General features: G+C 39.2%; 1 protein-coding gene across 3 annotated transcripts in view; it reads left to right on the forward strand.

The window, feature by feature from the left end:
• The window catches only part of TGFBR3 (transforming growth factor beta receptor 3), a 179,660-nt gene that overhangs the window by 120,475 nt on the left and 35,747 nt on the right, over positions 1–23,438 (forward strand). For all 3 annotated transcript variants that reach the window (XM_077824946.1, XM_077824948.1, XM_077824947.1), the window contains 4 exons: positions 8,075–8,258; positions 15,089–15,257; positions 17,641–17,788; positions 22,935–23,124. In XM_077824946.1, the coding sequence (XP_077681072.1) occupies positions 8,075–8,258; positions 15,089–15,257; positions 17,641–17,788; positions 22,935–23,124 (691 nt within the window). The remainder of the gene's footprint in view (positions 1–8,074; positions 8,259–15,088; positions 15,258–17,640; positions 17,789–22,934; positions 23,125–23,438) is intronic.

Below are 23,438 nucleotides of genomic sequence, written 5' to 3' on the forward strand. Positions count from 1 at the left end.
TCATCATGTGTAATTATTTATAACTGTTTATGAAGAACCTGATCCTACAACCCTTACTTTGAAGGGTACGTACTTAAGTAATCCTAGTGAGTAACGGATATGAGCCCTGAAAGCACTTATACAAATGAGTAACTTTACTCATGTGAACAACCCTAATGACTTTAAAGGGGTTACTCATGTCAGGAAAGTTAGTAAAATGGAGTCTGGGGGAAGGTGGAACAAGTTAAAAAAATAACAAATAACTGTATTATATCTGTAGGCTTCACATTTTAAAAAAAAAACTTATAGTAGTGAAAAAAATTAATTCCAGAATAAAGTTTAGTAATTAAAAAACATTTATGAATTTTTGAAGGGGAAGGAGGGAAGCTGTGTACTCATTATTTCTGCCAAAAGTTGGTTTACTCTCTTTACTTGACAAAAAAATATGGCTCAAATATTTTGGGTCTCTGCCACCAAACCACAGGCAGTTGTATGGTTTGCACTATATTTTGGATGATTGACAAAACTCACTGAAAAACAAGTGCTATTTGTTTTCCTGTGCCTAGTATTTAACGGGAAATCAGGAGGCTAAATTTGCAATCACTTGTTAAACAGCTGCAGATGTAAGCAAAATGCTCTGCTAGAAGAAGAGTGAGATAGGATAGGAAATACATAACTAGCGATAAAATGTGTATAAATAGTGACCTTTCATGACTGCAAGAGAATGCAGCTGATTTTCAGTGTCGGGAAATTGTGCTTAGAATAATTTAAAAGGACATTTACAATTTATATTGGATTGAGAGGTTTTTTAAATCTCCATTGTTTTTCCACTCAGAAGCCTGAAAATAATTCCCCATCCTTCCAGTTTTTTACCCTTTTCTACTTGGCAAATGTCTCCCACAGAAATATTTTGAAATAACTTCAGCATAATACATTGGTATAATTAAAAACAGTGTTCAGTGTACAGTAACTTCTGTAGAGCTTTATCATGCCAGAAAATTGCTCTGTGAACTTTTGTCACATAGACAAATTCAGAATACTAAGTATTGTTTTTATCGGGGCTACAAAACTGGAATCTTTACTTTCATGCATATCAGGTGGAAGTTCAGGCCACTCATGCTGTTGCTTTTTTAAAGTTATGGGCAATAGATGAAGGATTTATGGGGTAGGGGTGGTGGAAAATGATAGGTTAAATATATATTTAGAATCTGATGAACTATCCAAATCAGATCAAATTTTACAGTACAATAAATCAGATGTAAGCCTAAAACTCCACTAGTGTTTCTTTAAATAACTGGATTTTTCATTTTAAAATTGTTTCACAAAGGAATCCGAGAAAGGAGAGGCAGCAATTCGACTAAGCTACACAAACAAGCTACACAATTATGAGGTACATGACAAACATATCTGTGTATTACAGTGACATCCCAAAATATTGTTCTGAACTTTATAATATGTAAACACCTTTCAGCTATATTGTGTATCACTTTCTCTGGATTTGAGCCAGGCAGGAATCTTTGGAAACAGGGCCGGCTCTAGGCACCAGCAAACTAAGCATGTACTTGGGGCGGCACATTTCAAGGGGTGGCATTCCGGCCACCCTTTTTTTTTCTGCTTGGGCAGTTGTGCTCTCAGAGCTTGGGGCGGCAAATTTTTTGCTTGGGGTGGCAAAAAACCTAGAGCCCTCCCTGTTTGGAAAAGCTGCTCTATGCTTCAGCATGAGTGTAACAAGGTTTTACCCTATCTAGCATCCTGCCTCAGTTTTCCTTCCAGGACTCTGCATCCAGCTGCTTTTGAGTCCAGTTACACTCGTTGGGATCAATTTATTAAAACAATATCGTCAAATATCAGCTTAAATCAAAACATGGCTTTCTCCCACTCCAGTTACTTCAGCCTCTTGCTGGGCTCAACAGTTCTTTCCAAAACCTAGGTCCTGCTGCCTAGTATTTCTTCAAGCCTCTTAGGCTATAGCTCCTGCCTTACACTATATCCAGGCCTTTTCATATGGCTGGTGTGAAGAGCCCCTGCCTGTATCCCCTCACCTCCTCTGTATCCCCTCAAGTCTCTGCCCTTCCTATGACTGGTCAAGCAGGCTCCCTCTTATAGGAAGTCCCACCCCGCAGCTAATGCCAGGTGACAGGAAGCCTGACTCTTAGGACCACCACTCCATATATGCATCCTTGGCCTGACACTAAGCCAAGACGTGAAGGTAAAGATGAGCAGCCATATTGGTACAAAGAGTGAAATGTGTTCCCAGATGGCAGTTTTGCCCACCTCGTTCTTCCAGTGAGAAACTAGAAGGGGTGGAGCTGACATTCAGGGTTATCTTCCTCCCTTGTATCATCATGGCTCCTCCTCCTCTTCTCTTGCTTCAGTGACTAGGTTTACTGTGCCACAGGAAATTAGTGCTGTAGCCTGTGGAAGTTTGCAGAAATGGGGAGAAGGCTTCTGCATCCCACTAACAGAGCCTAGTGATTAATGCAGAAATAACAAATCACTACAGTGTGTGTTAGTCCTCGATTTCAGTGGAAACCAGGCAGCTGTAATGACGTGCATGTCTATATCTTAGTTCTCGCCTTCTTTTCTTCCTACTAAATTGAAACGGATTCCTAGAAATATTTTAGTAGACTCTATCAGAAGCCTTTAACAGGCTTATTTAGTTTGTTGATCTTCATGTGCATTCAGTTGTGTAAGTTAAACATGTCAGTTTTGAATATTGTTACGCATTCAGATAAATTAATGTGACATGTATGGCTAGCTATATATGATTAATATAGATAATCTCCCACGAAGATAGCTAACCTGTGGAGGCAGAAGGAACCACCTTGAATGTGTAAACTGTTTTCATTCACCAGTGGAATATTTATGAAGTTGTTTAAAATGGGGCATTCAAGTTAATATTGCCCCTGAGGCGCTATTACTTGCATAATAAGCACTCACTCATAAAATAAGTCAAGCACAAAAGGACCTTGGCAGCATTACAAGGACACATTTTCTATAAGGCTGAATAGCTCTCTTAAGAGACATATACAGGATCTTCTTTAGAATCAGGGACATATGTTTTTTTTGTCTCTGGACAATCAAAGGAAATCCCTGTTGCAGTGCGAGTTCCCCTCTGTGACCAATATGCTGCTGCTGGATAGGAGTGTGCAGTAAGACAATATCTCTTCCTAAATAGTTTTTGTTTTCTGTAGAAATTCTCTCCAAGCCCCAAGAATGGATTTTTTTTTTTGGGGGGGGGGGGGGAGAATGAGAATATTGCATGGAGAAAGGGATGTAGCTGCCCAGTTCTCATTTACTTGAAAGGCAGAATAGCCCTTAGAAATACTTTCTCTTCTGTGATTAGTAACTTCCCTCATCGGTATCTTTTGGGCCTGCACACTGTTTTCCAGACTTAGTGTGTCAAGTTTGAGAAATTCCCCTTCACTCCATCATCTGAGAATGTTCAGTGCATTCAAAAGGAAAAGAAATGGTGACAGCAGTACTGAGGGCATTAGAAATCACCACATCAAATGCAACAGCAAGAAAGAGTGTACGGGAATACTTTTTCCACCCCATGGCTATGAAGCCAGCAAATAAAGAAGGAGATGGAGTGAGAGGACAATAGCATGCCTGACACAGTGTGTTGCTAGCCAACCAATTGAGCTGTGTAGCACTCAGATAAACGTTATAAATATCTTTGATTGAATGATGGTACTTTTAATTTCAGTGCACCTACATGTCCTGGGTGCTTTAAGGAGTAAGGCTGCTTTCCGAGAGATTGGTTCTATAGGGTAAGTAGTTAATGTACAAAGGCAGGTGTTGAAACAAAGTGATGGTTGATTTTTTCTTTCTTTCTTTTGGAAGAGTTTGTTGAACCCAGTCCAAAAAAAATAATGTGGTTGGCTCACTTAACCTAGCCTTAAGTCCTTGTAGTAAAAATCCCAGCACTGGCAGACAAAGCAGAGTTCTGCTCTTCTTTTTCAAATCTGGTAGTGGGACCAAAATTTAATATGCAAACTTGTGCATGATTTTTTAAAAAGTGAATAAAAAGCTTAATATGTATTTAAAGATGTTTTATTAGCTATCTAACATCTACATTCTATAATATACCCTTACATTTGCTAGTTGTTTTGCCTTCTGTCCTTCAGTTTGTTCCTACTTAGATCTTGTTGTCAGCTTCATTCCCACAGGAAGACATTTGTCATGCCAAAGAATGTTGTAGAGTGTTTCAAAGTTTTAATTCGCAAACAAATAGAAAATCAAACAAATTCTGAGGAGGAAACCTATGCTGTTAACAGACATGGGATCAGTTGAAACATAAATGGAAAATAGAATGAAAAGTGCATTGCAGTAAGCTACCACATATTAATATATTTTTCAGCTCAGTGTTCAAAAGTATCCTTTCTTCCTTTGCATAGAAAGTTCTCAGTCAATGTGTCTTTAAAATGAATCAGATAAGTAAATGTCAGAACAACATGCCTGCACTAAAATTTTATTTGAAATGATGTAATAACTTACGGTCATTAATAGTAGATAACCATTTCCATCCAAAGATCCCAAAGTTTTTCTATTGTCAGATGAATTATGTTTCATGACACTCTAGTCTTTAAAGCTCATAGGCCTGATATTCATTTATAGTAAGGCACCTTCACTCGGCATTTTCAAGTGTTTAAATGACAATCAGGACCCACATTTCTTCAGTACTGTGTAGCATAACTGTGGTAATTCAGGGTTTATCTTATTGCTGATAGTGGGAAGTGCAGTGGTATACTGGTGTCCATTGACTTCTAGTGTAAAGTCATAGCTGATCAAGGCCCTGATCCTGCAAACATATATGTGCTTGACTATATGCACAAGAATTGTTCCATGGGACCAACTCACATATGTAAAGGTAGGAACGTGCATAAATATTTGTAGGGCCTAATTAATTACATTTTAGGGTATGTGTATGCTGCAGTGAACACACAGTGGCCCAGCAGGCTCGTACTTGGATTGTTAGTCCATACTAAACCTCTGCCACCATGTCATCACTACTATTGTTACTGGTGGTAGCTAGATTAAAACTTGTAAGGCACCTTGTATTACACCTTATTATGCAATGTTAACATACCTTAGAGATGTGTTGGGTCAAATTAATCCATAGTGTAGCCGCATCTCGGACACTGGAATTTCTCCAGAAATTGGTTTGGCTCCAATTTAAGGCAGACTTCAAAATCTGCATTATAACATGATTAATTCTTTTAACAAATTGTACTTTTCTGTTTAGGATATGTCTCCTTGTTGCTGCCTTTTCCCAAAACATAGAACTGGGGTTATCCTACTGTAGACAGACTTTAATGGGGACATACAGGTGCCCAACATCTTTGAAAATCAAGCCATAATTGTCAAATACATTTTAGACAGTGTTTTGGTCCCTCACTGTTTTTTCCTATGGTATGCAGAGTTTACTTTCTTGCTTCAGAAATGTGCTAAACTCGTGTATCTTATGTTGTGCTGAATATAACCTTTTTATGAAAAATGTTTTATGATAATCATATGAACAGCAACAAATAAAGATCATCCAGAGTTGAAACAGATGTTAGACTAAATTTTAAAACTATTCTGGCAAAGGGATAAAGGATTCCTAAGCTATTTTCTGTGACAGGTCTGGTCAAAATGAACTCTGAAGTACAAGGGTCTTCTCTCTTCAAAAAAGAGAAGTTTATGTGATCTGTGCAGTGTGTCCTCACAAAAAATGATTGATAATACTAACAAATATCAATGGATGTAGGAAAGAACTTTAGAAGAGTTTAACATGCTAGAACATACAAGCTGTTTCTCCACTTTGATGAGCATTTGTATTTGCTAAGCAGGTTGGTTTACAGTGTCCCAAACTGGTACTTTTAATAATGGTTCTAGCAAAGTTAATAATGAGTTGCTGTTGGTTTGCAATGATAGATGTTTAATATAAAAATAACTGATTTTAGTTTATTCCTTTGAATGAGCTCATTGTTGTATTTTGTTTATAAAGCTAGACAGATGTAAATGGCTATTATTCTGGAGAAGCATGTGCATAAATAATGTGCAGGATAGAGTAGAGATTATGATGTTTTATTCATTGCTCTGATTATAATGCTTAAAGTCGCATTAGACTTGCAGTTCAAAACCAGACTGCATGTTCATTCCATCAAAAGAAGAGTGCAGGATGAATTGCAGTAAAAAGATGTTCACGTTGCAGAAATATGAACAAATATCTGTTCTCTTGGGGAAGTAGGCCTGTTGGCCTGTTTTGCTTGCTTGTGTAAGTGAGAAAAGTGCATGATACACCCCCTTTCTCCCTTGCACTGCTACATCATACTGCCATTTCCAGCTTTGCACAGCAGCTATGTTACCCCTCCCCCAATCATGCATGGTGGATGGGTAGGGGGTGGAGTCAAGACTCTACACCTCCTATTCCCACCAACACTCTCTTCAGCACCAGAGTGTGTGATAGACTGTGGTAGACCTGTTGCAATGTACTCTTTCTTCAAAGCAGTGAGGAGACTTCTGGAGTCACCATCTCCCTCTCAGGCTGGGACCTGATCATACTGCCACCACCTAAATCTTTGTTTAAATGTAATTGCAGCTCAGCTTTATGCACATCCAGTGTGGTTATAAGATATGTCTAGGTCTTCTGGGATGAAGTCAGGAAAATGTTTTCTAATTTGTTCAGAACAGGTTATTTGGACCAGTGGCCCATTGATTTAATTATCTGGGGTACATGCAGGACTTGAGTAGTATATTCTTTCAAACATTTTTCATACTGCTATGGAAAATATACAGTCTGAAGAAATCTTAAATATCTCTGTCTCCCCTTATCATTGCTTTGCTCTGCTCCAGCATCAGAGAGTTTCGTGCTTTCTCACAGAAGGAAATTTTCTAGGTTGTAAATCCTTTTTGCACTGAGATATCACAACAAAAAGTTATCTATCTTCCTGTATCTCTTCCCCCCCCCCCCCGCCCCCCCATGTTCTCATTAGACTTGACTGGATAGACTCTGCTGAAATCAGGATTTGAAGGACCAACATTGGTAGACCATGTGGAGCAGATATCAGGCCACAATTATCAGTCACATTGAACAAGCACAAAATACAGTCTAGCATTGATGATTTTTAGCTGCCTTTGAGCTCCTCGAATCCTGAGCCCACTGTGCACTGATCCAGTTCGAAGATGTACATTAGAACCATCTACAGATGCTCTAAATTACCCTAGCTGTCAGTGGCCAGCCCCAAAGGATCAATATGACAGCCAGGAGTTGCCAGGGTGCAGGGAAGAGGATGTCATAGGAGTTGTAATGCCAGTTCGGTGCCACCAGACGATCCCCTGAGACTGGGATGATCTTCCTTGGGCTAGTAATGCTTGCTTTAGGGCTGCTTTTCACCACCAGTATGGCAGAAATCAGCCCACATGCAGGGGCCAGTCTGGCCCTCTGATCTCACCTGCTGCAGATTGACTCCATTGTTGCTCCACCAAAGTCCATGGAGTTGCTTGGACTTACCATGACACAACTAAGAATTATTCGGCTCTCATTCTTCATTTCACTCTGTTCTGCTTCTGCAGCCGACATATTTGAATATCCCAAGGCTTTTGCACATATCCTCATTATAGTGACATGCACTATTCCTCAGTTTTCATTATTTTTAAAATGATTATGAGTGAGGTGTTAGGTTGCCCATCAGGGCCTCATAGTGTAGTGTATTTTTCAGCTCCTTTCTAAAGGTGTATGGTTGCTCTTACATTTTGGACCAGATATTTCAAGCCTCCAGACACAGGCTCCTGTTAAGAAAGCAACAATATGAGTTTTTATTTAATAAGGTATTCTCATCTGGTGAGGCTTTCAGTCATTATCTTCGGCTCACCTGGACAAGCGTGACCTTGTGTTCGTTCTGATCATGTGATATTTAAAAATGATTACATGTGGTCTAAACAGTGTTAAAAAACTGTCTGTTAAGCAGATTTTAAAACATGCAAATGTCACTTCATCACTTGCAATGAACGGATTTCTGTGTGACAGATTAAATGGCTTTTTTTAAAAAAATATACTTCTGTCCTAGGTAAATGTGTCCAATTAAAAATAGGGTTTTGTTCCCATCAGGTATCTCCAGGTTCCGTTCTTCAGTTTGAGAAGGGAAATTTCTCCTTGGCAGCAGAAACTGAGGAAAAGCCTTTCCCTCAGGGAAATGAACATCTGTTACAGTGGGCCCAAAAGGAATATGGAGCAGTCACATCTTTCACTGAACTCAAAATATCGAGAAACATTTACATCAAAGTGGGAGAAGGTATGTTTTTTTTTTTTAACAGAACAGGGAGTGGTGAGAATGAGGCACATTTTAGTTTGTATTTTACATTCTGTGTCTTAATTATTAAATATAATGCTCAATATTTTAGAATGGAGACCTCATTAAGAGGCATGTGGGAGAGGGGAATAAAAAGTCTGAAAATCAGGCCATGGAATTAAGTTCCTATGTAGGGATTTTGGTGTCTTATTTTAGGCAGCCGAGTTTGGAAATTTTGTCCAGAATCCATTAGAGGAGTCAAATATTTAAGAAGTCACATTTTCTAAAAGGGTAAATGAATCATGCTGACTAATCAGGTAGCCTGTACTCTTCATTTAAAGGATTGATCCTCAAAAAATGAAGATGAGTGGGATTTATTTTTGCTAGCCAGAAAGTCACTGAGGTTTTTCTCTGTTTATTGCTTTATCCAAGAAATGGACAGGGACTAAACTGCTTTGCACAAAGAATTGTTCCCTTCTACCATTTTGAAAGATAAGTAGCCCCCAACTTGGACACGTGTACTTTGTAGCCTCAAGGATTCAGCCTGAATTAAAAGAATGTGAACTTTTTTTTTTCTTCCTCCAGCTGCCTTTTTTCTGAACACACTCTGTGAGTTAATCAGTTCAGGAGAGTTGCTATATGATGCTGACCTGCAGCATACTTACTGCATGTACCCATTCAGTTAGCCTATTAGGAAATTCTTACCACTTACAAAGGCAGTTGAAAGCCTTTTCATGCTATCTGGCCATATAATGCCCCACATCTTCACAAAGAGGGTGGGGAGTACTGAGTGCAGCTTTCCATGCGGGGACAATTTTCATGCAGGCCTGGATGATAGGTGGAGGGTGCCAGCATATTCTGCATGCATATTTTGCATCAGAAAAAGTAAAGAGTCATTCACTAACTTGCTGCAACTCTCAATTTTGTGCTCTGAAGGCATAATCAGTGTTGTAGATCAAAGCAATGTTGATATCAAAACACAGTGTAAATAATAATTGAGATACACACTGAGCACAGTCCAGCGGTTGAAAATGAGGGCTTCATCTTCAGCACAACTGGTAGTGCCCAGGTATCGTAAAACTGGCACAGAATATTATCCAGCCATATGAGGCTCCTTCAAGTACTATGACTGGGAATAGTAGAAATCAGTGGGAAATTTTAGCAAACTCCAGCAAGTATTAGAAATATAGCATTTACCAGAACCAGTGGGCTGCCTAATTCAGCAGTGCTCCTGCAGTAATGCTGGAGAAGACAAAACTGCTGCGTAATTCACCTAGCCAGTTACACAAGACTATGTGGAGAAAACCCACTTTCTGAAGCGCCTGCATATGATCACTTTATTTCCTGAAGCATGAGTCTTGCCCCCGCAAATCAGAACATGCCTGTTGGTTTTATCCAAAAAACCTGCCAAATTTCTGCAGGGATTCCCCCGTTTGGTTTCTTTTCTACTTGGCACTAGTTTAAGACTTTAATGCCAGAGGGTCATTCTTAAATATATTTATTAGTTTATTAAACTAAACTTCCTTCACTGCTGTTCTTGGAACATATGTACACTGGTGGTAGTTCTCTGTATGCTGTGGAGATGAACAATTAATTAGATGCTTCAAAAATCTGACTGAATTTTGTAGTCTGATCTGCAAGTCTCCAATCAGATAAGCAGTGAAATATATAAGAAGCTTGCTACAGCTAAAAAATGTTGAACACCACAATTCAACGAGGAATATCCACACGAGATGGGGCTTGGCAGGCAACCAAGATCGACACTTTTTCAAGGAGTTCCTACGAACAAGTTGAAGTGTAACCCCTATTTGGTTTTTAGATTCAAACTGTCTTTTAACTCCTGGCAAGTTATGAGATTTGAGTCCTCAAATAGGCAGAAGAGTGAAAAATCAGATTTCTTCAGCGTATGCACCACAGCAGTCAAATGACAAGAAGATCCATTGCATACAGTATCTCTTTGCAATATCCCTCCTTGCAAGTTTAATAAGGGAATTGCTGAGAAACAAAATACTGAACTGGACAAAATGCAGCCTACACTGAATGAGTGCTTTCAGGCTTTTGAAACAAAGGTTAAGCTACCCAGAGCCCAGCCTGCAAGATGATGATTGGCTCCTGTAAAGTGCTAAGCACCCTCCACTTCCACTGGCTACAGTGAGAGTCGATTGTGGTTGGCATAAATTAGGGCACCTGAGTGTGTCACCTATAACTGTGTTGTGTAGTACTTGATTTCAAAAGGACTGTTCACATAGCATGGTACTACTCAACATGAGTAAAGGAGGCAGAATCTGGTCCAGGAAGAGCTCAGCACTTTAGAGGTTCAGGCCCTAACTGTGAATAAACTTGAACAGAAAATTCAGTTCACGGGGAAAAAAAGACTGGCACCTGAAGAAGAAAGCTCGTTCCCAGGACAAAATCACTTCTAACTTTGCTGTTCTAAGACAACACTGGTGAAGCAAGGAATGGCTGCTGAAGGGAGGGTGGAAATCTAGAAAATCAGGTCAGCTAGGAGCATATAAATCATGGGGATGCCATATCTCAAGGATATAATGGAACTGGCTGATTAGAGATCAGCTGGATGGGCATAATCAGAATGTTAGACTGCACTGAAATCCTGGGCCAAGGAAACATATGTAAAATGGTGTTACTATGTAAAATGAAGAGGGACTCAGAAAAGAACTGAAGTGGAGAGCAGTCTGATCACTATATTATCAGAGTTCAGAGAGTGAGACTGGATTCTGTTTGCAGGGACCTGTCAGTAGAACTATTCACAATACAAGACCTCAGCCAGGCACACACAAGGAGAAATGCCTTTAATGATATTTAAAAGGATGTTATTGATACAGATGTGATGACAGCAATTCCTTGTCCGGCAAGGATAAAGTTAGGATAACCTTTTATGACAAAACATGTGTGTTTTGAGACACAGACTGTACAACACGTGGGATCAAATTTAATCAGACTTTGCTGGTGCAGATGCTGAAACTTCTGTGTAGGACAGAACCCAGGTTTGGTTAGCATCAGTTAACAAATAGCCTGTTGCATGCTATTAGTGTAGCTAGTGTACTAATTGTTCCTCCAACCATTTACTACAGTTGATGGCTTTGTTGTTCAGTTCAAAAATCCTGTGAGTATAAGCTCCATAAATATTTGGGTACCTGCCCTGTAGTTTAATTTCTTTGTCAGTGATGGGTGTGGTGAATAGAAAGTGATGTTATACCACATGGTTTGCAGGATTACTGCTTTATACGTTTCACTGAATTAATATTCAAGCTTTTGCTAATTAATCTACAGAATTTTGTACTGAATCATTTTAATAGTTTTGGGGTTGCTGCTTGAAATCACATTCACCTCTCATCTCCCTGGCCTGCCCCTTCCTCACCCCACCTTCCAAACTCCTCCCCATCCCTTGCACTGAAGAATTGCACCAACTCCCCTGCTGGGGCACAAAATCTCCACAGTAGTTTTAAATTCTCCTTGGTACCATTTTAAGGCTGACAATTCTGTGCTGTCTTCAACATTCTGGAATAGCAGTGTGCAAAGAAATGAGTTAAACCACCAACATGCGTGACAGAGAGATTTCTCTGCTTGCTCCTGGGCTGAAATCCCAAACCTTTCTCTCATACCAGACTTAGACTTTTGAAAGGCGAGTTCCAGTTGGATGGAATTTTTACAGCTGAATTCTAAACCCTTGGCAACAGTGGTTTATCATGGGAAGGTGATGCAAGTAATGGCTCCTAATGCTCTTAAGCCAGGAGCACTAATTTAGGGTCACATTGGCCAAGAACCCAAGGGTAACACCCAATTCATACAGAATGTAGCAGAATGCAGCCTCTCTCATCTTTAAAATGGAAGTGCTGCCCACAGAAACTACAGGTCCCAATGTACAGTATTCCATATTAATCCAAGCAATCTGGCAGGCTTTGAAGATGAAGCAGCTGCCGGCTACATTGCAGAATTCCGGTGGGTACACTTTGGCAAACTGTGTTTCAAGGCATCTGTATATTGTGACCAGATACCCTATCATGTATTCTTTCATGCATATTTTACAACAAATTCCATAGTAGTATACTCTGGAGATTACAGGAAGGTGCAGAGGCCGTAAACCAACCACTCCATAAATCATTTTTTAAACACCAGTTAAATAGATTATTAAAACCGTAAACTCCCCCTCTCAAACAACTAGAAAATTCATAAACTAGAAAGTATCGGGGGGTAGCCATGTCAGTCTGTATCCACAAAAACAACAAGGAATCCGGTGGCACCTTAAAGACTAACAGATTTATTTGGGCATAAGCTTTCCTGGGCTAGAACCCACTTCCTCAGATGCATGGAGTGAAAATTACAGATGCAGGCATTATTATACTGACACATAAAGAGAAGGATCATATATGCCATCAGAGGTTATATATGCCATCATGTGCCAGCAATGCCCCTCTGCCACCATGTACATTGGCCAAACCGGACGGTTCCTACGCAAAAGAATAAATGGACACAAATCGGACACCAGGAATGGTAACGCACAAAAGCCAGTAGGAGAACACTTCAATCTTCCTGGACATTCTATAACAGATATAAAGTAGCTATATTTGAACAAAAAAACCTTCAGAAACAGACTTCAAAGAGAAACAGCAGAACTAAAATTCATTTGCATATTTAACACCATTAATTTGGGCTTGAATAGGGACTGAGAGTGGCTGGCTCATTACAAAAGCAGCGTTGCCTCTCCTGGAATTGTCACCTCCTCATCTATTATTGGGAGTGGACTACATCCACCCTGATCAAATTGGCCCTGTCAACACTGGTTCTCCACTTGTGAGGTAACTCCCTTCTCTTCATGTGTCAGTATATTTATATCTGCATCTGTAACTTTCACTCCATGCATCTGAAGAAGTGAGGTTTTTACCCATGAAAGCTTATGCTCAAATAAACCTGTTAGTCTTTAAGGTGCCACCAGACTCCTTGTTGTTTTCATAAACTAGAAAATAATGACCAAGGGCAGACAGCATGGGGTTCCTTTTATCTTGTGTTACAATCAGTGTCTTGGAAACTAGCAGTGGCAAGAGTAAACAGTTTTTTTGAGGAGGAAAAAGAAAAATGACATGTATATGTCAAATAGCCAGTGAGAGAGAGTTAAAATGAAGAGCAGAGGGAGAGTGTACTATCAAGAAGAGGCCCAGTGTGAGGAGTCTCAGTACCAATGGCAGCTGGAGAAACAGATTGATTGATTGAAAATTCTAGAAACACTTAACGAAGATGCCAGGAATAGGAATCAAGCTCTTTGCGGTGGCTAATGATATAAAGCATGTGGTGATCATCCATGACCTTCTGAGAGGCAATTATTTTATGGCAAGAAATGTATTACAGTGCTGCTGCTGAGGGTTAAATATCTATTTATTTGAGTTCAGTATGGATCATTTTCCATCCTCTGCTATGTGGGAGGAGTTGGCAGAATTGCAGCTGCATTCAGGGCTCATCATCTGGCCCGGCACATAACAGATGTTGGGGGAGCCTGTTGGGCAGCCTGCATAATGTAGTTTCATATAGTTTTGATAGAAAGATTATCTAGAGGAGGAAGCAAAGTGAGTATTCAAAGACCGTTTTGTGCAGGGTTGGGGAAAGGAGCCATCTTAGCTGGTTGCACTATACCTAGGGATTGCAGGAGTCTCTATAAGAAGTTATGCACATACCAAACTAGAAGTCACTTGAAGGATGATGTCAGCCATAACATAGAGAACCAAATGTTACAAGTGGTTTTAGAAACTGAGCTAAGTCTGTTGTGCAATTTTGTCTGCACCATATCCTGAGTTTGCTCATGAAAACTAAGTAACTGTTCATCCTGCTATTTTGGAAGGATAATCTTGTGGTTAGAGCAAAGGCTAGGAGTTGGGGTTTTATTTCTGTCCTTGCCACTGATTTCTTGTATGACCTTGGACATGTCACTTAAAACCTGTGTGCCACAGTGTCTCCATCTGTAAAATGAGGATAACTGCCTCACAGCTTATCATGAAGATTAATTCTTATGTTAAAGCACTTCCTTGTATGAAAGGTCCTACAGAAAGTAGTATTATGGAAATACTGGTATTTTGAACGCAATTTTACAGACCCCGTTTAAAAATCTGGCCCCCAAACTCTTGTTTCTGTTGTTTTGCATCACAGATTCAAAAGGCCACCGTCAACTTGAAATCTCAGCAGTATTAAAAAAAAATAAAATAAAGTATAGTAGTTTCAGGTACCACATTTGCCCTTGAACCTATCTGTTGTGACTTTATAATCCGTTTTCCCTCTTGCTGTGTGAAGGGTATACGTATGGTCAAACACACAAAGTAAGAAAACTGAAAATAGAGAGAGAAAGTATCTGATCTTTCACTTATATTAATCTTGGATGTTATGACTAATGACTAAAAACATTTCTGAAGGAAGGAAGTCTAGCTTTTATGTTGAAGTTATCCCTTTTAAATATTTTCTGTGAATTACATTCAGAAGAAATATTTTTTTAACACAGTGCACCAAATTAACTGTACTTTTATTAATTCTGAAGAAAGTTTACTACACCTGTCATTTTTCAGATATCACCTTTACTACACCTGTTTCAGATGTCTGAGTGTTGTAAATGGAAACTGTCAATTATAAATTATTTATAGCTTTTGCTTCAGAGATATCCTGTATTGTTAGAATAGGAACACCATTTTTTTCAAGATTCTTGGTGTATCATCCATACTTATGAAAGTAAATATACTTATATCAGGAAGTGTTGAATTTAAGTGGAGTGAGTGAGTGTTGGGTGGGGGTATATATATATCAGTGCAGATGTGTATACTTTTTTTTTTCCCCAGATCAAGTTTTTCCTCCCACATGCAACATAGAAAAGAATTTCCTCTCTCTGAATTATCTTGCGGGATATCTACAACCAAAGACAGCGGAGGGGTGTCTCTTGTCTGCCACAGACCAAGAAAGAGAGGTTCATATAATTGAATTAATCACTCCAAACTCTAATCCCTACAGGTAAAGTGTCCACAAATTAGTTATCTAATCCTCACAAGTTTACTTTATAACTTAAAGTAAAAATCCTAGTGTCTGTCAAAAATGAAATGAATGGGACTTCTTGGTCATTATAAGAAAGAGTTGAAGAATCTGACCGGTTATACTTTAAATTAGGTAGACATCTGAGATGTTTAGTACAAGAAGGATATTGGAGCCCAACCCTGGATTGATGCCTCAAAATGATACATTCATTTTCCTGTTTGGACTGTAAAAGTAAAGTGTAGTTCCTGTGGGCCATATCCTGCCATTGTTCTGCAGGCAGAACTCCTATTCAAATTGTGGGACTACCACAGAGTAAGGGTGGCAGAGTCTGGCCTGAAGTGTTCAAGAGGACTCAGCTGGCACAAAGAAGTGAGCATCATCTGGTAGCGAGCACTCCCAAATTGTAATCACGGCACTATCAGTGACTTGCCAAATCATTTAACCTTTGTGACTCCGTTTTCCTCGCAGTATTGCTTTCTAGGGTATTCAGCTTAGCTAAAATGCCATGAAGATGTAAGGCAAATTTTGGGGTGTGGTTTTTTTGTTGTTTTTTTTTTTTTTTTTTTGGAAAGAGTATTAACTTGTAGCCTAACTGGTCACAGTGGAGTCAATGGTAAATTTCTGCTTGATTTCAATGGAAGCAGAGTTAGGCCAATGTGGAGCATTTTTTAAAATCCCACCTGTAAAGTCCTATATAGGTGCTAAGTACTGTTATTGTACATAAAATCTGTCTTTCGCTGTCAGCATAGCAGTGCAACTTTTCCACAGGCACCAGTAGAAGTGTGTATTCCTCAAAGACAATGGAAAGAGACTAATGTCTGCTTGCCGAAGAGACCAGGCAGATCTCTAAAAGTTACCCAATTTTGTCCAAATTTAGTTATTTCATTAAGAGTAAATCCATCTCCTTGGCAGTGGAATTGGTACACCTCAATTATACAAAGGAGTTGGCTTGGGAGGGGGCTACACAGGGGTTGCACATACCCAGCATGATGCTGAACCCAGCTCTGCAGGTGTTCCTTAAATAGCAGTGCCTGGGAGCTTGAGGGGGGGCTGGGTCATGACAGAAGAAGGGCAGGGTAGGGCCCATGGATTTGCTGCTGCATGGCATGAGTAAAGGGCTCCTTCAGACATTGTGCTGAAGCAAAGCTTCTATGGAGCAGTTCCTTTTCATCACTGCCACCACTGGTCTCATGCAGAGATACCCAGTTACAGCCTTCTGCTTGGGTGGAGATCTGGGTCTTGGTTTTGGCTGAAAGTGCGTAATGGGAGTTTACTTTTCAGATATTTAAACTGCACATTTTTCTTAGTTTAAATGTACTAGTAAAACTTACAATTAAAGAAGAAGTGTACTAATTCAGAACCTGCCTCAATCCTGGTATATGCCCAGATGCTGCCCATGTTGAAAGGGCAGCTGTCTGTGCAAACTGTATACCCACTGAGCTACACAAAAACCAACAGGAACTAAGAGGGACATGTGCATAACTACAGGAGATAAGACAAAGGCCCTTGAGACACTAAATCAAAATGCAAAGTTTAGTTGAGGCCTGTTAATTGGCAACAAGCATACTTTTATGGTCTACGACTTGGTAAAATCATGATGGAAATGAAGATTTTCTGTTGAATTTATATTCTGCATGAGGAAATGTTATTGCTGGGTACAAATCCACTTGCGCTACTTATTTTACTGTGCTGTTAAAAACCTGGATTGTATTCCTCAATTTTCCAGCAATCAGTAGGTTGGATGTCTGTTTTCTTTTCTTTTTAAAATAATTATATATCTAGAAGTATTGTAAACTAAACACAATAGTATAATAACTCTACAACACGTGCAAAATTTTAAGTGAAAATAATTTCTACAGTTTAACTGCACAGGCAGATGTATTACTAAAATACATTATTTGTACTCTTTTGTGTTGCTGAACCTGCCTAGTTTATTTTGGTTTTTGGTACGATGGAGTGATTTTGATCTTTAATATATCTATACCCATGGAAAACTGAAATAACTATATTTAAGACTTGTTTGGCTGAAATGAGGTAAAAATATTGTATAAAGCAAACTGCTAGTGGTTCAGTTTAATCTGCCTTAAATAACAGCTGGAACAAGTAACAAAAACTTTCTGTAAATAAGAGATAAATATTGAACAATAATTATTAGTCTGAAAAAGCACTTGATTCTGTTATGTAAAATCGTTTTAGTGTGTGTGAAGTAACAATCTGTTTTGCACATGTTGTGGTGCCTGGGATAATCTCCAGGATTTTAATCAGCTGGCCAGACACTGGAATCATGATGGACTGGAAGAAGTTTGATAGCTGAAAATTTCTGGCATTCTGGACTTACTTTGTCTTTATTTTCCACATACAGTGCTTTCCAGGTGGATATAATCATTGACATTAGACCATCTCAACCAGACGTCATGCTTGTCAAGGACCTCATACTTATCCTCAAGTGTAAAAAGTCTGTCAATTGGGTTATCAAGTCGCATGAGGTTCAGGGAAAACTGGAAGTGGTTGTAAGTTAAGGCATTTTTTAATTTTTCAAGAGGCAAAATGCTGTTAATAGCTAATATGTTATGTGAATGAGTTAGAGTACAATAACATACTGCTCGCCGAATGTTTTCTTCCTCCTAGCTAACATCCCTGAGTTATTAGCACTTTTCACAAAGCAGCATTCAGAAGTCTCTACATATATACAGAGGAACACATACACAGAAAAACTCTTCTCGCAGCTGGTGACATTTGGGCCAGGTATGGACAGTGCTGCTGATTAGAACGTAAATCCCTCCCACTTATCTGACACCCATGAGATGTATGCAGATTCCTTACACGTTCACTTCTCATGTGCCAGTACCTCAGTGAATGAATTCATAAGTTCATCTCAGAAGTTGGCAAGATGCCTGCAAGGGCATAATCGTAACTACAAGTAACACACCCGTATCTCCTACAGAATTGGGAACTGGTTAGTTCTGCTTATGCTGGGAATAACACTGGACTTCATGGCTAGGCTGTCCCTTGCCAACATTTCTACCCACATATAGCGTTTGGCCAGACCGCCCTCACCTTTGCTCAGGCTGCAAATACAGGGTTTCAAACCTGAAGTTAGACTCCTAAATCCATATTTAGGCATAGCTGGAAGTTCCATTTCAGAAAGACACCTGATGCATATTCCTTGGCTCAGCACCATATTGGTTGAGAACACAATAATGAGCTTTCCCTAGTGAAAAATAGATTGATCTTGACCATATAAACAGCATGGCCCATATCTGTCATGTTTGATTAGTTATGTTGCATGCTCTCTGTTTAGCTTAATAAGCTAAATAAAAGATATCTTTGTTGGGAGCCAGACCTATGTCCTAATGGTTAAGTGCTGCAAGCTAACTGCAGGACACTCTGTGAGCTGTAGTGCATTTATAAGAACATCACTTTGCTTGGCAGCTCTCCTCTCTTGCTGATTCAGGAGCAGTACTACAGGCCCTGGAGAGAGCTGAATCTAGATCTCCTGGGAGAATTGTAGGCAGGGTGCAGCATCTTGGGGGTAAGAGAAGTAAAGGGAAAACAGGAAGGATGTTCAAGCTATGGAAGGAAAAGTTATTCTTTGTGACATCCTGTGTGACATCTCAAAATTCCCCTCCCGTGCCAGTGTGTGGAAGGATAAAGTGTGCCCTGGGTAGACATGTGCAGTAAGGGAAAGCCCAAGCTTAGTTTACTGAGCTTAGCACATCCATAAGCACAGGGACACCCCCTCCCCCCCAAAACAAAAGAGTTTAAGTTCTCATTCGGGATTGCTGCGTAGAATTTGCTATTAAATGTTTTAGGCATAAACTGAAACTATGCCTTTTTGAAGGAGTATTTTTGCATGCTGTAGGATTGAGAGCAAATCCACTGCATGCTCAGAGGCAGCTAGAACCTAAATTGCATGTGCATGTAGCTACCTGAAAAAATTGCCATTTGTGGCTTATGTATTTGCTGTCATATGAAACCCTAAAGGACAGTAAAATGTCTCAAATGTTTGGGTGTTAAGAGCACAAAGCAAGATTACTGATTTTTTTTAACATGGTCCCTTTTTATAGTTCAATTAAATATTCAATAAAAAAGATAGAATGTATTCTTTCATAAGACCATAAGAACAGCCATACTGGGTCAGACCAAAGGTCCATTGAGCCCAGTATCCTGTCTTCCGACAGTAGCCAATGCCAGGTGCCCCACAGGGAATGAACAGAACAGGTAATCATCAAGTGATCCATCCCCTGTTGCTCATTCCCAGCTTCTGGCAAACAGGATAGGGACAACATCCCTGTCCATCCTGGTTAAGTGGATGAACAATAATGTAATGTTTTTCATTTAGCATAACAAAAACAGGAAACAATATTACATTTTGAAATGTTAGGACATCTGATCATTTTTATTTCCATGCTAAAGTTCTTGGGCAAATATTTCCTCCATTGTGTCATTCAAAATGTGTCCCTTTCTGAATATACATCCTTGGCCTACAGTAATTATGGGGGGGAAAGAACTGAATGTCTCCATATCATTCAAGAAGACAAGACTATACATTACAGTTCTCATCCAAGAATTGGGCTGTGTTTATTCCTTTATTCAGATGAAGTCCTTTCCAAGCCCAATTTTGGATATTGCGTAAAAACATTACAAAACAATTAGGTAATGTTTCATTATGTTCTTTTTTTTTTATTAGCTGAATCAGTTCCACACTTCTGAATTTTCCTAACTTGCCCTCAGCACAAATCACAATTGTCCTGGGAGAAAGTACTGGCAAACAGTGAAAGGTGAATACTAAGCTGCCTCTAAACCAGGGAAGGGAGTTTAAGGTCCAGATTCATAGACTCATAGAAATTAGAGATGGAAAGACCAATTAGGTCATCTAGTCCATCCCACAGTTTGCTATGCTCATGAGATTTTTGATTAAATACTACAGCCCAGTAATGTATTTCGTATGGAAAAAGGAATTACAAAATTATAGTGCACACTGATCCAAATTCAGCCTGAGGTAAGTGGGCACAGTTCCACTCACAACGTGGCTGAATTTGGCCCATTTTGTACGGCATTACATATTTGAATTGGTATTGTACCTGGGTAGATTAATGCAAATTATTTTCTGTCTCACATGTAGAACACCACTTGGAATGCCTGGCGTTCTAACCACTCCATTCAAGCATACCAAGTTTTGCAAACCTGTAGGTTGTGCTGTGGGTGAGGAAGAGAATATACAATGTATTGCCAAGTTCTATTATCTCCCATTCATTTTAGCATGTAAAAGTGCAAGTGGGAATGGGTAAAAGCCAAAAGATTTAAACACTTGAAGAAATGTTAGGACTGTGCTTTGGATAAGAAAAAATAACCAAGTACCATAAATGATGCCAAGTTCTGAAATGGTCTCCATTCATTTCAGACTGCATTTGGGGTAGCTGTGTTTGTTTGTGTATTTGTTTTGGGATGCCTGCCAAGTATAAAGGAGAAAAGATTCTGGAACCTACCAGCGGAAACTGCTGTTACATCTTCACAAGAACATCTGGAAAATATGTAAATAGCTTTCTATCTCTAACACATAATGGTTTATGAATATGGATCCTCAAGGTGTGAACCAGGATGTTGACAGGGCATACAAATGAATTGCCCAATTCTGCCAACCCTTGTTACTACACTTAGTCTTGCTGGGTTTATGCACAGGAGTGAAGGAGTGCAGGTTCAGTGGGCAATGGAGAGGTGCAAACAAATACTAAAATAGGCCAGTGCTAGTTATGACAAGAATATTTGTTCAGTTGTGTTGTCCTAACAACAAAATTTAAAAAGTGAGGGCAGAAAGGGAAATAATGGCAAATTTGGGGCATATAGTAATTCCAGCCAGTCAGAACTATGTTTATTTGAAATGTATATGAAGCTGTATCCAGATTAGTATCTGCTGAAAAGTAAAAATTTGAACCAAGGCATTAAGATGAGACACTAAAATTGGGATGTCCCTTGTTTCCTTTTTTTTTTTCTTCCTCCTTCTTGAGGGATTTTCCTATATTGATAATGCTGCAGAAAACTTTGTGGCTACAGATCACCCAGCTCGCTTCTCATTATACTTTGTTCGGATAGTATGATCTTTAAACTATAGATATCAAATTTTTATGTTTAAAGAGCCTGATAATGAATTCCCATTAACTTTTCTGGAAGTTGAGAGTATAAAGAATGTCGGATTGGACCTTTAGTTTTATCAGCGGACCTACCTACTCATATCTCCTTGTCCAAAAACTTGGTTGATGACACCTTAAGAGGAAATTTATTTCTTTGAACCTTAATCTGAAGCAGCAGGCAGATATGACAAATGTCCTGCAGCAAGCTGGCAAAGACAGATCAGCACTGTAAATCTTTTAAAGTCCTACAGTGGGAAAGGATTAAGATTTGGTCATGTTGATGGCAAACAAAATGGGAAACAAATGGGGATTTTAGCAAAAGTGCAGCGTATATGATGGAGAAAATAATCAGGCTTGGAAATGAAAGTGTTTTTTGTGCAGCACGAAAATAGTATGATCTACATACAGAAAATACAATGCAGGCACATGTCAGCAGTTAAAAGGTGGTGCATTTTCCTCTTTACTGGACATTATTATCGCATTCAGCTTGGCCTGTAGTTAATGTGATTGTTACTGAATTTAATTTTGTGTAAATATATGTTTAAACTCAAGATGCCAAATATTTAAAATAAATTTAAAGTGGAATAACAGCAAATATTTTATGTCTTACCCTGTAACAGCTAGAGATGCTTGTTTTATCCCTTTGACTTGCAGATATAAACGAGAGGTTTTGAAATTTAGCATAATTATTTATAATAAAATGAAAGATGACTGACATCTGTAATCAGCTGGAAATTGTTGTGTAATGTCACTATGAAAAGTGTGTACACAAATTCATATTGTAGCTTATCAAGTTATGCACAAGTTGTATTTATGAGAATATACATGGTATTTATATATATTTTTAAACATGTCTTATAGTTAGCTATAGTTTTGAAAGGTGCTGAGTATTGTAGGTTTCCAGTGACTGAAAAATTTACAGTGATGTTTGAGGATGCTCAGCATTTTTCGGAAGGCATTCAGTACTTCGGAGGATCAATTTCTAAGAGCCTCTTTTAGTGAGACACTGAGGCCCATCTGATTTCAATGGGAGTTAGTGCATAAATACTCTAAGGATCTGGGTCTCAGTGTCCTCAAGTCCCATTGGCTTCAAAGATGGAATAGATGATATGCAGCTGTACCATAAAGGATTGGGTCGTAGGCTGTGCCTTTTTCATTGCTACCATACTGTGCAGGAGACCTGACTAGTGGGGTACAGTGAAGATTTTTGCATACATAATTAAAATGACACCACCCCTACCACCACCCCACCCCCCACCCCCAGTGACTAGTGAGGCAAGGTGGACATTTGAAAAAATCAGGTCTCTTATTGTGGTTCACCTCAACTCATGGTCTGAAAATTATATGGTTATATTAAGGGTCATATGTTTGTCCCAGTGAACTTTTAGTAGGAAAGGGTAAAATATGTTGACAAACCAAATGCAATAGATGATGATCTTTCATATTTTTAAATTCATTTTTCTATGACTGGAAAAAGCTTCAAGTGCCAATTCACGGAACCAGTCTCTTTCTGTTTTGTATGCAGGCACCAAACAGTATTGGCTTTGGAAAAGAAACGGAACGATCTATGACTATGAATAAATTAGTAATACCTGATATTCCCTCGTCTCATGAGGATTTGATTAAGTGGGCTTATGACCATGGCTATAGCCCAGTTACTTCCTACACAATAGCCCCTGTAGCTAATAGGTTCCATCTACGAATTGAAGACAGTGGTAAGTATGAATGTGGATTTTTATCATATACAAAAACATACCATACTCTTTGGTAAGTGACATTTTGACAGAGCCTCATGTGTTTCAGGTTTAATTCACTGGGATCTCAATACTTCCAAGCTTAAAACACCAAGGGAGCTCACATCTTCCAGTCAGCAAAATCTTACCCCCAAAAAGTTATGAGAGTTCTAGTAGGAAACCCCAGTAGACTGTGCTATTACCTGAAATATTGGGGTGGAATTGAGTAGCTGCATTTACCACAACCTGAAGCTAATACAGTTAACTGTACTCAGTGATCCCTGGAATTAGGGACT

Source organism: Eretmochelys imbricata, chromosome 8, assembly GCF_965152235.1.
Source record: "Eretmochelys imbricata isolate rEreImb1 chromosome 8, rEreImb1.hap1, whole genome shotgun sequence".
NCBI lineage: Eukaryota > Metazoa > Chordata > Testudines > Cheloniidae > Eretmochelys > Eretmochelys imbricata.